The 13,961-nt window shown below is 37.3% G+C and overlaps 1 protein-coding gene across 1 annotated transcript; it reads right to left on the bottom strand.

The window, feature by feature from the left end:
* Positions 1-895: 895 nt before the first annotated feature.
* Positions 896-4,819, bottom strand: LOC109215239 (60S ribosomal protein L3-2). Its single transcript, XM_019379267.1, has 6 exons — positions 4,715-4,819; positions 3,238-3,340; positions 2,599-2,709; positions 1,975-2,279; positions 1,419-1,828; positions 896-1,326 (listed from the first exon to the last, which is right to left on the bottom strand). Exons 2-6 carry the CDS (start codon positions 3,320-3,322, stop codon positions 1,068-1,070), a joined length of 1,170 nt encoding a protein of 389 aa, XP_019234812.1. The 5' UTR covers positions 3,323-3,340; positions 4,715-4,819; the 3' UTR covers positions 896-1,067.
* Positions 4,820-13,961: the final 9,142 nt, after the last annotated feature.

The following is a 13,961-nucleotide window of genomic DNA, read 5'->3' as shown; positions in this document are numbered from 1 at the left end:
ACATGAATATCAAAACCCAAAACCAGAAATTAAATCATAAAACAAAACCCAGAAAGTTAACGCAATGTACCTACGATTAAATCGTAATATGGTAACAACGATGACTAGCAGTTGAAAATTCGAAAGAACGACAAAAACCGTTTGATTTCTGAGAAGAGCAAATCGAAAAACGCGAATAACGGGAGAGAGAAACAATAGAGCACTAGCGTATACTTGGAGAGAAAGTAGTCTTTTAACAAAAAAGGGTAAAATAGTCTTTTCAAATGGCTTTTAACAAAAAAGTAGGTATGAGTGCAAACAGAAAGACAAAGCAGGTACAGGTTAAAAGGGGGCGCCCAAATAGAACGCCCCGTGCAATTTTTACCATTTTTAGTTAGGTTGTTGTGCCAAGTGATTAAAAACGTAATTCTTTCAACAAGAATTTAGAGCATGACCAAAAAAAAAACAAGAATTTAGAGAAAGGAAGTGGGCGTTTGGACATAAAAATTTAAAATTCTAAAAAAGTGAAAAAAAAATTCAAAGTGGAAATCCTATTTGAAAATTGGAATTGTTTTTGGACATGAATATAATTTCGGATTGTTTTTAAAAATTTTGTGAGTATTCTGATTGAAAATTTTGAAAAATATTTTTTTGAAAATATAGAAAATTTGAAAAATATTTTTATAAGTCTTTCAAATTTTCAAAAAAATCCAAAATTCATTTTCAAGTAAAAATTGAAAAAATTTCGGCCAAACTGAAAAAATTATCATGTCGGGCTCGAAGAAGCAAATTTTTCACACCTAGAACCAGTGACATCAATGTATTCTAATCGGGCGGGAAAGACATTGGATCTTCAACTCTTTGACCTCCCAGAATCATTACCACATAGTATTGGAGCGGCCAGTACGATATTGAATCAGGAAAGGCAAATTTTCAAACTAAGTCTATTATAAATAACAAGCTTCAAATGTAATCCACCAACAAAATTGCCATAGTATGAGGTTTAAAAAAAATCAAGCAGGCACAAAATCCCATAAATGAAGGTAAATCTGACAAGAATTACTGCCTATACGGTCTTGGACAAATTCTCAAGCTTTAAGACGTCCATAGAATTTAGCCTTCTCCTGTGTAGACTGGAAGCGTCCATGGCCAAACTTGGAGGATGTGTCAATGAACTTGAGCTTGATCTCCTCCAATGCAACCCTAGATGTCTGATTCAACAGAGACTGCCTCAAAGTCACAACACGCTTCTTTGGTCCAACACAGCACCCCTTAATCAACAGAAAGTCTTCTTTCACAATACCATAATGAGGGAATCCACCCATTGGCGTGATATCCTTCTCAGTCCTGACAAGATGAAAAATAATTTTAGATTAAGAATAGTGATATCCAAGTAACAGAAACATGAAGACACCATATGCAGCATTATGAGGACTAACCTGTCAAACTCAGTTATTGCGGAATGAGACTCCTGACCAGCCTTGCCCAGCCTGTAGACTTTCTTGTTCAACTCAGTGCGATGGTGATAGCCATTCTGCCCAGCCCTAGCTACAGTGTATGACACCCGTGCTGGATGCCAAGCACCAATACAAGCCACCTTTCTAAGACCACGATGGGTCTTACGTGGGAGACGGGTTACACCCCAACGAGTCACCACGCCCTCATAACCCTTACCTTTGGTCACACCAATAATATCGATCATCTCATCCTTTTGGAAAATAGCATCAACAGGAATCTGCTTCTCAAAGAAGCTATAAGCATAATCAACCTTCTGGGAAACATCGCCACCATTAACCTGAATCTCCATCAGATGTGCTTTCTTTTGCTTGAGACCTTTCATCTTTCTAATCTGCAAAGAAACAAGTATAAACATTTAAGAGGGGCTTGAATTACTCTTTGGGTGGGGCGGGGGCCTGAGTGCGTCAAAGGAGAACAAGGTGAGAAAAGAGCTTCCTAAGAGAGGTACGGCATAGTAAGAGTTGTATAGGCAAATACCTGAGTATGGGCCAAAACACGAATGACACAACAATACTTCTTCATCTTCTCCAATTGCGCATTAATATCCTTCTTACCATCATCAGTTTCATACTTCTTTGAGTACTTTGCGAAGGCCTTCTTTTTGGACATGCACCAGTTCTTGTAGAATCTCCTTTTAATCTCTTCACTAAGATGTTGAGCCCAGACAGTGCTAAGGCAGCGAAGGCCACGTGGTGTTTTCACATAGCCAACAACCCCAACAACAATCATAGGAGGCGTTTCAATTATGGTAACAGCTTCACAGGTTTCTTTCTTATGGAGTTCTGCACAAATGAAACTTGTGAGATACAAGATCTGGGTATTAATTGGAAAGACGAGCTTTGCAAGATGTGAACTGTTTACCACCTACAGTTTTTTCAATAAACCTTGATGCAAAAGCTCTCCCATGCAGCAAAGCATTATATTAGTACAAATGTAATTCCTTATCAAGACATACTCTATAACCTTAAGTTTTGTAGGGTGAGAAAACCTTTAATTTGTATAAACCTAGTTCCTTGACTGCATATTCAGATTTCTCTACACCAATTCTGGTATTGCATTGGCATATTGCAGCACAAACCTTGAAATCATAAGAGAACTTACTTGACCCTGGTTTTTCAACATCTCTGACAATATGAGTCATCCCAGCTTTGTAACCAAGGAAAGCTGTCAGCCTGCAGGGTTTTGTTGGATCATCTTTGGGAAAAGCTTTCACTGCATAAACAAAGAGGAGAGAATACAATATAAGAATTTTTGATAACATCATATCTATGACTAACTTAGAAGTCGTTTGATAAATATCATTGCACGACAATACATTATCTTAACCAACTACTGCAAGCTCATATTAGCAAAATGCACAACGACTAGGGAAACACTGAGGTGCAGATGATAGACTATTAGTTAAATGGGTGAAGCACAAATAAGATTGCCTAACCACAAAGAATTTCAGAACCAGGGAGCAACATGGGGCATAAATACTGAGGCAGCTCATTTTCAGAAATCTGCCGGCACGTAAATTGACACATCAGTAGCAGTCCACCACCAGACTCAAAAACATGAAATTCTAAAAATTCTGAACCCCAAGTACAAATGTGTTATCAGTACACTTTAAAAAACTCAACTACCTTGAGGCAAACTTCATGTAGGATGCCAGACTATACCGTAGTTCTACTCCAAGTAAAATAAGTTCGTTATCAGCACAAGAATGCAAATCTAACAAGGTAAAGAAATCAATTAAACCTTTGCCCCTGTGTCGTGCTGCTCTTTTCCTTGGAAGAAATCCCAAAGAACCATGTCTTGGGTGCTCAAACTTGCGATGCGACATTCTTCTTACCTGTAATAGCTGGAAAAAGAAAAGGCTAAGTGGCATCAACCTTAAACGAGAATATCATAAGCCAACCACCTAAAGAGTATTCCCCTTTAGCTTAGGTGTGAGAAAAACATTATTTCAAGTAAGACAGAAAATTAGTTTTTACTTTTTCACAACATACAACTGGAATCTCCACACAAAATAATGTCCTTATAGTAGTTTGATAAATGCCAATAACCTACTACAAAAACTGTGTTTACATTAGGAATATAATAAAACACACACATTTACTTGATTCTTTAGAATGATCACTGTGAGAAGACAAGGTGATATATATAATGATAATAAAAAGAGGGTTGAGGAGAGACTGTGAAGAGTGAAAATATATATAGCTTTTGTTCTCAAAAGTGGTAAAGAACTAAAAACCTATAAAAGTTTCAAAGAAATCATAAATTTGGAAAATTATATCAAAATAACAGAAAATATCAAAGAACAGTAAGAAATTGCAATTTATGAAAAAACTAGACCTAAATTTCAAACAATTTCGAAAATACACCTATTATTAACTGTAGTGAGAAAAAAGGATTTAAAATTTTTTTGGATTCACTGATTGTTCAGAGGTACGATCCAATGAGAAACAACTTTATAAGTTTAGTCAGTAAAGATAAACCGGGTGAGAGAAAAGAGGAGCTCCACAAAGGAGATAACCAAAGTATCAATGACAGCATACTATAGACAAATAAGACATGTGAATCTACCACAAACTCTAGGAGATGAAACGAAATGCTCCCTGACCAAAGGCCTATGGCACGAAGAACGTGCCAATTCTCAGGGCTCAAATGTATTTCTTTCCAAATACCCCAAAATAATGAGGTATTGGTGAAAGAGCCCTTTTGAGACTCCAGCCTTGATTATTTGCTCCAATTGTTATAGGGAGTACATTTCTATCACCCCCAACTGAATTTTGGGAAAATCCAACATGCCTAATTGTACTAAAAGCATGCAAAAAAACACAAAATAAGCTTTAAAACATTCTAAAGTGGCGAATTCACGTCAAACTAAAATATTTCAAACAAATTAAAAACCCAGCTTTATGCTTAACATTTAACAGAAGTACTTAAAAATGCGTGTACAGAAAAATTGAACATAAAGGGATCAGATCTAGTGAAATATAAACAAATCTCAGCCATGCACCAACTAATTGCTAAGAAATTGTACAAATATTGCTAACACAATCGTAATTAATCACTGTATGCGATAGCTGGTAACAACAATAAATCTACGAACCAGAAAAAACAAAGAACATCAATATATCAATGGTTAATAATTCGGAGAAAATGAAACACAACTGACAAAAAAATTACAAAAATTGATGAATCAGTAGATCGAAAAATTGAACGATGTTACCTCGTAGATGCTATGAAATGTGCGGCTTCAATACAAGAGTTGCTCTAACTCTGTGAAACTTTATATAGTAAGGGACGGATAGAATTAGGGCTTCGCTATTCACTGTCTTTTGACGTGTTTACCCTCGTTAGCCGCATTTGTGTGCCGCAAAATGTAGTGAAGTGAGTTGCACACTTGCACTTGTTGGTTTTGAAAATAGCCTGTTTGAACCACAGAAGTCTTGGAAATTACAATCTAGTCTCTTTTTAAAGACAGATTTTCAAAAACACCAAAGCATATTGAGAATGATGCTTTTGTTGGATGAATAATATCTATTGCAATTTTTTAGGCAAAATAGCCTCCTGCCACTTAAACTTGTTCCTGATTGTCATGCCGGTAAATAAACTTTTAAAATTCTCACATGAACACTTTAACTTGAGCATAAGTGAACTAATAAAGACCTCAGAACGCTGACTCAATCTATATGGTATCAATTATTCCTAGTCAATTATTGTGCATGTAAGTCACGCCTGGCAAGAGCATGAATGTTCTTTTTTCAATGCCCAACGGTAATAAACCCAGTGGCCCGCCTATTTATAGGGCTTCTTCTTCCTCCTTTGGCCTACGACCTCCATTTTTTACGTATACAAGCTCTAAATTTCTTCTTTTCTTCAAATTTTTTACAGATTCAAGTCATTTTATTTCTTCTCTAGGTCGATATTTTATTCTTTAGGCCAAAAATGCAATGAAAAGTCGTGTATTTTATCGTTGTGGAGTTGACGTTGTTGTGTGTATAACCTGGAAGCCCACCAATCCGGGTAAAAGGTTCTTAGGATGCTCAAAGTATGGTACAAGTAGTTGTTGTAATTTTTTCAGGTGGGTTGATCCACCTCTTCCAGATCATTACAAAATAAGTAATTTCGGGACTGCTATCAAGAATTCGCATCAATGAGCAGCGAAGAAATAGGGGAAAACAACATGTAATTGTGTTTGTTGTTGCTACACTGCTCAGGATCCTTGTATTGTATGTTTATTCTTAACAAACAATGACAATCTCTAGTGTATGAAGTATTTTGCTGCAATGAAAAGTAATGCTTGGCATTAATATCTGAACATATATTAGACAAATTCAAAACAACCATCTTGATTGTCAAAAGTAGGCCATTAAATCTGCAAACTAGCAGAAATCAGTTCACTACTGTGCCTAAACCAAACCAAAACAACATTAACTAAGTTCTGAATATTTCAGAATAAATCTTCCACAAAATAACCTACAAATAAGTTCTGATACTAACAGACTTAAACTTTCACAAAAAGAAACATTTCTTCAAATTATTATGGTTGAGACTGGTTGAAATTGGACTGAGATTTGCTCAGGTTTGGTTGGGTTGAAGAAGGAGCTTCAGATTGGCTTAGGGCTGCCTGAGTTTGTTTCATTCTATCTTGTTTGACACTGTCTTTGTGTTACTGCATTTGTTCCTTTCCACCTTAGTCTAGGTGCTCTGTATCCAATATCACTATTGGTCTGGCCAGCATCAATTATTTGCATAGAATCATGGGTGACTCTGCCCCATAACCCAAACTACATTCAAATAGAAATATAATTTCAGAGCTTAGTATAGTAATTAGATACAACAATTGAACATAATTTTTCATACTTACCCTCTCTATGGTTTTCCCTGATTCACCAAACCAAATCCAGGAGTCCCAGGGCTTCCACCTAAAGTTCTAAGAATTTGTTGAGGAGTCCTTGATCTTTCTTCTGTAATTCCAGATTGATGTGTTCTTGATCCACCATCAGTAGTAGTTCTAGAATTTCTTTGTGTTGCAGATCTAGATCTTGCAGTAGCACCAGATTATTGTGTTGCATATACACCACCAGCAGTAGTACCAAATGACCTCCTGATGCAGTTGTAGTAGCCTCGACATTTGCAGTACTACTCCCAACACTAGCAATTGAACTTTGACTTTTCCGAAACACCCAAAATATAAAATAAAAAAAAACAGTAAAAGACTAAAAAACACTTAAAGCATAAGGAGTATTTGTTTTTTATCAGGATTGCACGACCTTTCTTATTATGCCATACTGCCTTGCAATGAGAACAGGTCATTAGTGTCCCCTTCCTTGATCTCTTACCAAATTTCTTTGTAGGTTCATCTTGAGCCTTCCTTCTTTATAATGTTTAAGTATTCAAGTTGTGTTAGCAAGCTTGTTCCTTGTGAACGGGAAGCATGAATAAACATGGTAGTATGTATTAACAATGAAGTTGTGTGTGTGGCCTTATAAACTGCCTAAAATATGCCATCTACATGTACTAGAGTTCAAACATGTTGCCTTGACCTTATTCCTCTCATTTGGCCTCAACTTTAACTGAACTCTCCCTCTGTACAACATAGTCTTGTAAAGCAGATCTAAATTGTCTAACATTTTCAAAGACCATTTCCAATTGGAAAATAATTTTCTTACAGTTAGGGTCAAAGTAGACTTTCCTACTGTATCTTTTTGGAGGAAGGTTCTGCATCTCATCATCTGCATCTACATCATCATCAGTACTATTCTCACTCCCTGTATCTGAATTGTCTAGGTACTGCTCATCCCCTCCCAATTTGCCAGCATATTTAGCAGCCTTGTCCTTGTAAATATCTTCAAATCCATGGTCAATGCCTATTGGGCCACTAGGTAGCTCATCTACATTAACATCACTAGATCTCTCTTTCCAGTTCTTCTTATTTACTTTGGTTTGTCTAGCAGCAACAAAGTCAGCTTCTATATCACTTGTCTCTCTAACAACATCCTCATCAGCATCATAAAGTGACTTATCTGTATCCTCATTAGCAAAAATATCCTCATATTCACCATCCTCACTCTCAAAATTACTCTCAAATTCATCACAATATGAATCTGTGTCTAGATGAAAGTTGTAGGAGTCCTCTTCATCCTTAGTAGACTCTTCTATATCAGCACTCGTCCCTTTACCCTTCCCCTCAGCGAAACAACCACTATTTATATCATTGGTAGGTGAGTTTGTTGTCCTAGCATTAGCTCTACTTATTCGCCTTTGTGGCACTTTACTAAAGCCGGTTATTTGGTCATATGGAATATCACTGGGGTCCACCACTACTTACATTTCATCCAATTCAATATTAACACATGGTATATTAACATTGTGACATAAATAAACAGCAATAAAATCCCCATCATGAAGGTTTTTGCAGAATTCTAACACATCAGTATCATACTTAATAAATCGAAATGCTCCTTTTTTTTATTGACTTGACATGCAAATTTCCTCACACCTAAGTACCCCATATCATTTTGCCCATTTGTTGAATTGAATAACATGCATTCATCAGTGTCAGCAGCTACAATAGTAGGCCATGTTATACCATTTTCATACCTCATTAATGGGCCAGCTACCGTTTGTCCCTAATGGTAAAATTATAATTTCACAAGAACATCCATCCTACCTCACTACGCCTATGAAAATAAGATAAGATAGGTCCAAATCAGTAAAATATTCAAAAGAAAAATACAATATTGTCTGAACGTGTCTTTGAAAGACAATAAGCAAATGGAAAAAGAACCCTACCTTTATCACTCTAAGGGACAAAAAATTTTGATATGATAAAAAGCACTAATTTTTTAACGCTTATGCTAAATCAGCCATGAAACCGACGAAATTTAGAGAAAAAACTAAGAATTTAGTGTGTTATTCCAAAAATGTAACGACCCGACCGGTCGTTTTGAGCTCTAGCACGTCGTTCGGCAATTCGAGGCCATAAGCAGCTTCACTTCAGATATAATGACTTGTACGCGTGGTCGGAATTGAGTTTCGGGAAGTTTGGAATTTATTTGGAAAAAAAATTCCCATTTCGGAAGCTTTAAGTTGAAAGAATTGAGTAAGGTTTGATTTATGAGTAAACGACCTCGGAATCAGGATTTGAAGGTTCCAATAGGTTCGCATGATGATATTGGACTTGGACGTATTTCCGGATCGGGTTTTGGATGACCCGGGAGCGTTTCGACGCCTATTGTGGAAGTTCGTATTTTTGGAAGAAATTCATAAATCTGGGTTGAAGCGCATTTCAGTGTTATCGATGTCCGTTTGGGATTCCGTGTCTGAGAGTAGCTTCGTATGCTGATTATGGTATTGGGAGCATGATCGAAAGTGGATTCGGAGGTCTGTAGGTCATTTTGGAGTCGTTTGGCTAAAGTTAGAAATTTGAAACTTTTTGAGAAGTTTGACCGGAAGTGGACTTTTTGATATCGGGGTCGAATTCTGATTTCGGAAGTTAGAGTAGGTCTGTAATGTCGAATATGACTTGCGTGCAAAATTTGAGGTCAATCGGACGTGATATGATGAGTTTCGGCATCGAAAGTAGAAATTGAAGTTTCAAGTTCTTTGAGTTTGAATTGGGGATTGATTTGTGATTTTAGCGTTGTTTTGCGTGATTTGAGGGCTCGACTAAGTTTGTATGGTGTTCTAGAACTTGTTGGTATGTCCGGGTGAGGCCCCGGGGCCTCGGGTTGACTACGGGTGGCTAACGGATCAAGGTTTGTAATTGAGGAGCTGCTGAAGTTGGAGGACTGCTTGTGTAATCGCACCTGCGGAGAAGGCACCGCAGGTGCGAGCCCGCAGAAGCGGGAAGGAAGCCGCAGAAGCGGAAAAGGACTAGAGCAGTGGGAGTCGCACAAGAGGACGTTTGGGCGCACCTGTGGGCGCGCAGGTGTGAAGGTGAAGGCCGCAAAAGCGGGGGAGGGCGCAGATGCGAAGAAGGCACCGCAAAAACGGAGCCGCAGAAGCGGCTAATGGACCGCAGATGCGAAAGTCGTACGGGCAGAAGGGTTCTTTTAAAAATCGGGAATTGACCATTTTTCTCTCATTTTTTATTTGGCTTAGGCGATTTTGGAGAGTTTCAAGGGGAGATATTCTTCAAGTATCACAAGGTAAGTTGTTCCCACTCATTATAAGTTAAATACATGATTTGGATACGGATTAAAGTATGGAAATTAGTAAAAACTTGGGGTTTGAGAAAAAACCTAGAAAATTGGTGTTCTTGGATTTTTTTACCATGATTTTGGACATGAAATTGAGAGTAAATTATATATTTGAGTTCGTGAGGTTGTGGACAAACTTTATCTTCAAAAAATTTCGGAATCCGGGCACGTGGGCTCGAGGGAGATTTTGTCAACTTTTCGATCGGGTTGCAAATTGTTATAAATTGGATTATTATGAGTAACTGAACATATGCTAATGGGTTTGCATAATTATTGGCTAGTTTTGGAGCGTTGTGCATCGATTTGAGTCTTCCGAAGGGCATGGAATGCCGGTTATGGAACTTCGGAACAAGGTGAGTCTCCTTTCTAACCTTGTAAGAGGGAATTGTCCCCATAGGTGAATTAATTGGATATGTGCTCCTATTTGTGGGGGCTACGTACGCACGAGGTCACGAGAGTCCGTGCGTAGCTACTATTATGCTTAAGTCCGGGTAGTCTAGGGCCCAAAAGCATGCCTTACTTGTAATATTTGCAATCTTGTTGTCAATTTAAAATGCTTAAAACATATTGAACGTGTAAACGAATTAAAAGACTAGACATTGTTTCTTGACTTTTAAAGAGAAATTGCCTTTTTCTTGGATAATTGTTCCTTGATGAATTCTTGATTGACTGTTTGAATGTATTTATTTATTGTGGAACGGGCCGAACGCCTCGGTAGATTAAATAGTGCATCTATGGTTCGCGCCATCCGACCCTCGGCAGTGCACAATTTAAATATTTATTGGATCGGGCCGTACAACCTCGGCATGATTTGCGCATGCTTGTATTGCTTGACTGGTAAACTTATAAATGATAGTATGGCCTCCCTGGCTTGAGATAAATGTATAAATGATGAAAAATGAATTTGGAAATTCCCTATAAATGAAAGGATTGTTTACTTGCTTCATGCTATTGACTTACAGTCGTGTTTATTACAAAAATCTCGACTTACAATATTATTGGTATATTATTATTGGACAACTAGTAAGTGTCGAAGTCGATCTCTCGTCTCTACTTCTTCGAGATTAGACGGGATACTTACTAGGTACGCGTTGTTTTGGTACTCATACTATACTTATTGTGCATTTTTGTTGCACGAGCTCATGTATGTCTAGTGGCCTAGTTCGGCGCAGCGGCATGGTTGACACGGAGACTTAGGTGAGCTACACTCCTCGAGACGACCCATAGCCATCAGAGTCTCCTTTTGAGTGTTCTATGTATTTTCTCTACTGTCCAATTTGTATTCCGGACGGTTATTGTATTACATTATTTCCTAGAAATAGCTCATGGACTTGTGACACCGGGCTCTAGGATGATTATGGGATTTTTCAATATTAAGTTTGTTAAAGACATCATTTCTATTTCAGTAAAGTTCAATATTTAATGTTTAATGTATAAAACAAATAATTTCAACAAATACTAAAATGGTAATTTAATTAACTTTTTGGTGTTGGCTTGCCTGATAGTGGTGTCCGGCGCCATCACGATCCTTAGTGAATTTTGGGTCGTGACAACATGGTATCAGAGCACTAGGCTCACGTAGGTCTCACGAGTCATGAGCAAGTCTAATAGAGTCTTGCGGATAGGTACGGAGACGTCTGTACTTATCTTCGAGAGGCTACAGGGCTGTTAAGAGTACTTCCCTTCTTGATTCCTCATCGTGCGGTTTGATTAGTTTAAGGTTTATGCCTTTGTTTCCTTCCTACTCGATCTTACGCGACGCGAAGCGCTTATTATAAATCGGGAATTGAGAAATTTTAATGGTACTACATGTAAGGTGCGGGATGTTCTCCATGCGTAGTTGTTTGGGCTATTGTCGTCGCCTTGCGGAAGGATATTCTGTCATTTCGGCTCAATAAACTGTACTTCTAAGAGCCTTGGGGCTATGCAGAGGTTGCTATGATGCTTATGAACGGTTATCTCGCAGTATTGATGTGATGGTAGCATGCTTGCCTTTGTGTCGGGGTAGTGATTGTTGATACCCAGTTTTTCCTCACATATTTTTAATACATATATATACTTTCAAAATAGCACATATGCAGTTATAAGCATGCATAAGCATTTTTATAATTTTTCTACGGTCTTAAAAGCTCCAAATCAATTTATTTCTTCTCTTTTTATTACATAAATATGCAATAATTATCTTTCATATTACTTTTGTGGTGATTTAGCCATCTAAATTTATTATTCATGCCAACATAGTGATTAAATATTTCTAGTGCCTTTTTTATAATAACATTTATATTTTTAGGCTAAATTGCATATCTTTGCAATAATAGCTCATACTAATGTATAATTACATTATTTATGTATAAAATGGTCTTTTATATTTTTAAAAATGTTAAATAACTATTTTAAATCATTTCAGTATACAAAGATATTTTTGGAACTCATTTATTATTTTTATAAATTATTTAGTTATTAAAAGTGGCTATTTAAAATCTGGCCCTATTTGTATTTCAATTTTTGGTCATAATTTGACCCAATACCCAGCCCAAACCCTAATACCCGATCCAGCCCCAAACCCTTTCAATCTCGACCGTTGATCACAGAGATCAACGGCCACAATCCACCCTTTCCTTTTTTAGTTTCAAACAACCCCTAAACCCTAATCATTTTTCACCAACAGCCGCCTTTGAATCCCTTCCTCTCGAGTTCTCTCTGAAACAACCTCTAACCCTAATCGTCGTCACCCAAAATCGACCCCAAACCTCTAAATCCCTATCCAATCTATGGCGTCCTATGGCTGTACGAAGCCTCTACTTGTCTCTTATCCCCTTGGTTGTTCGATTATGTGGTTTTTGTGGAAGAACCTCAAAGAGATCTTGTCCAGATCTCGTTAAAAGCTTTTCAAGGGTTCGTCCATGGTTTGCGAGTGATTTCTGTTGAAGTCCATGGTTCAAAACCAGGTTCTCTTTAACCCCCCCCTTTCTCCTCAAAACCATAATCTTTGGCCATGAATCCGTCCCGATCTTTGTAGATCTGGAAGGATTTTGAGTTTGTCAGCAACTTTTCTTTAAAAATTTCTTGTTTCTTTACTGTCAACCGATTTTAGCACTATGTTTTGGGTTCTTTGTTTGAATCTCTGCATGTTTGAAATGTTCTTCAAGTTTCTGTGATTTTTCTTTAAGCTTTTCTTATTCCTCTACCACTGACTGATTTAAAACACTACCATACTTCAGGTTTTTGACTTCTATGACTAGGGTTTCCTGAAATTTTCTTTCTCCAAAACGTTCGATAATTTTTGAGTGTTTAATCTCCTGTTTCTTGTGCGCTTTTAACCGATTTCTGAGGTTTGCTTTAACCCTAACTCGTTTATGCTGAAAGCCCTAATTTTTTCGACATTATTGTTTGGATTCTGAGTTTGTCTAGATTACTTGTGTACTAACTTTGCCCTATGCTTTGGTTTCTGTGATTCTTCTCCTAATGTTTCTCTATTGATGTTCTTCGTTCGACTTTTCTACTGGTTCTATATGTTCATGTTCATTCTTTGCCTATTCATGGTAAACCTATACTTTTCTCCTTAAATCAGTGATTAATTCGGATTCTTGATTTATTAATTTGTTAAAGACCTATGTGCTAATTCCTGACTATTCCCTTTATTTACAATCTTGACTAGCCTTCTTACCTTATTTAATTTAACCGTGATATTCACTGATTCTTTACTGATCATTTCCTTAATTAAACCTCTGTCTATTTACCCCTAATTGCTCGTTTGATTTTCTTTCCTTAAATATGTTCTGCCTTTACCGTTGGTTAATTACCCTTAATTGAGGGAAAATTATACTAATTGATGTATAATTGATTCTGTGGCTTCCTTAGTTGCAGAAGGGTTGATTCCCTTTACCTTATTTTCCTTGCTCTTAACTGCTATATATACTCTCCTTTACTCCTCACTTCTGGACACGAACGCTAGCTCATCTACACTCTCACACTCCCAAAAGCTCTCCTCCCTTCTGTTATTTGCAATACTCACTAATCTGGCCGGCTGTAAGCCAAGGCTGGCTACTTGCACCCTCTCTGCTCCATACTCTGTATTCTCTCCTTAACTGGTATGTCTTGATTCAATTCCCATTCCAAAACTATGTGTTTGTTCTTTGATTGCTGCGGTTCATTAGGTGTGATCTCCAATTCTATTCAATGAGCAATTACCATGCCTAGATTACTGTATCACTGAGCATGTTTAAGTTTATTCTGTTAAAGCTATATCTATTATACTGTTTAGCATGC

Source organism: Nicotiana attenuata, unplaced genomic scaffold (assembly GCF_001879085.1).
Source record: "Nicotiana attenuata strain UT unplaced genomic scaffold, NIATTr2, whole genome shotgun sequence".
Taxonomy (NCBI): Eukaryota; Viridiplantae; Streptophyta; class Magnoliopsida; order Solanales; family Solanaceae; genus Nicotiana; species Nicotiana attenuata.
This window is presented reverse-complemented; position numbering and strand designations above follow the sequence as displayed.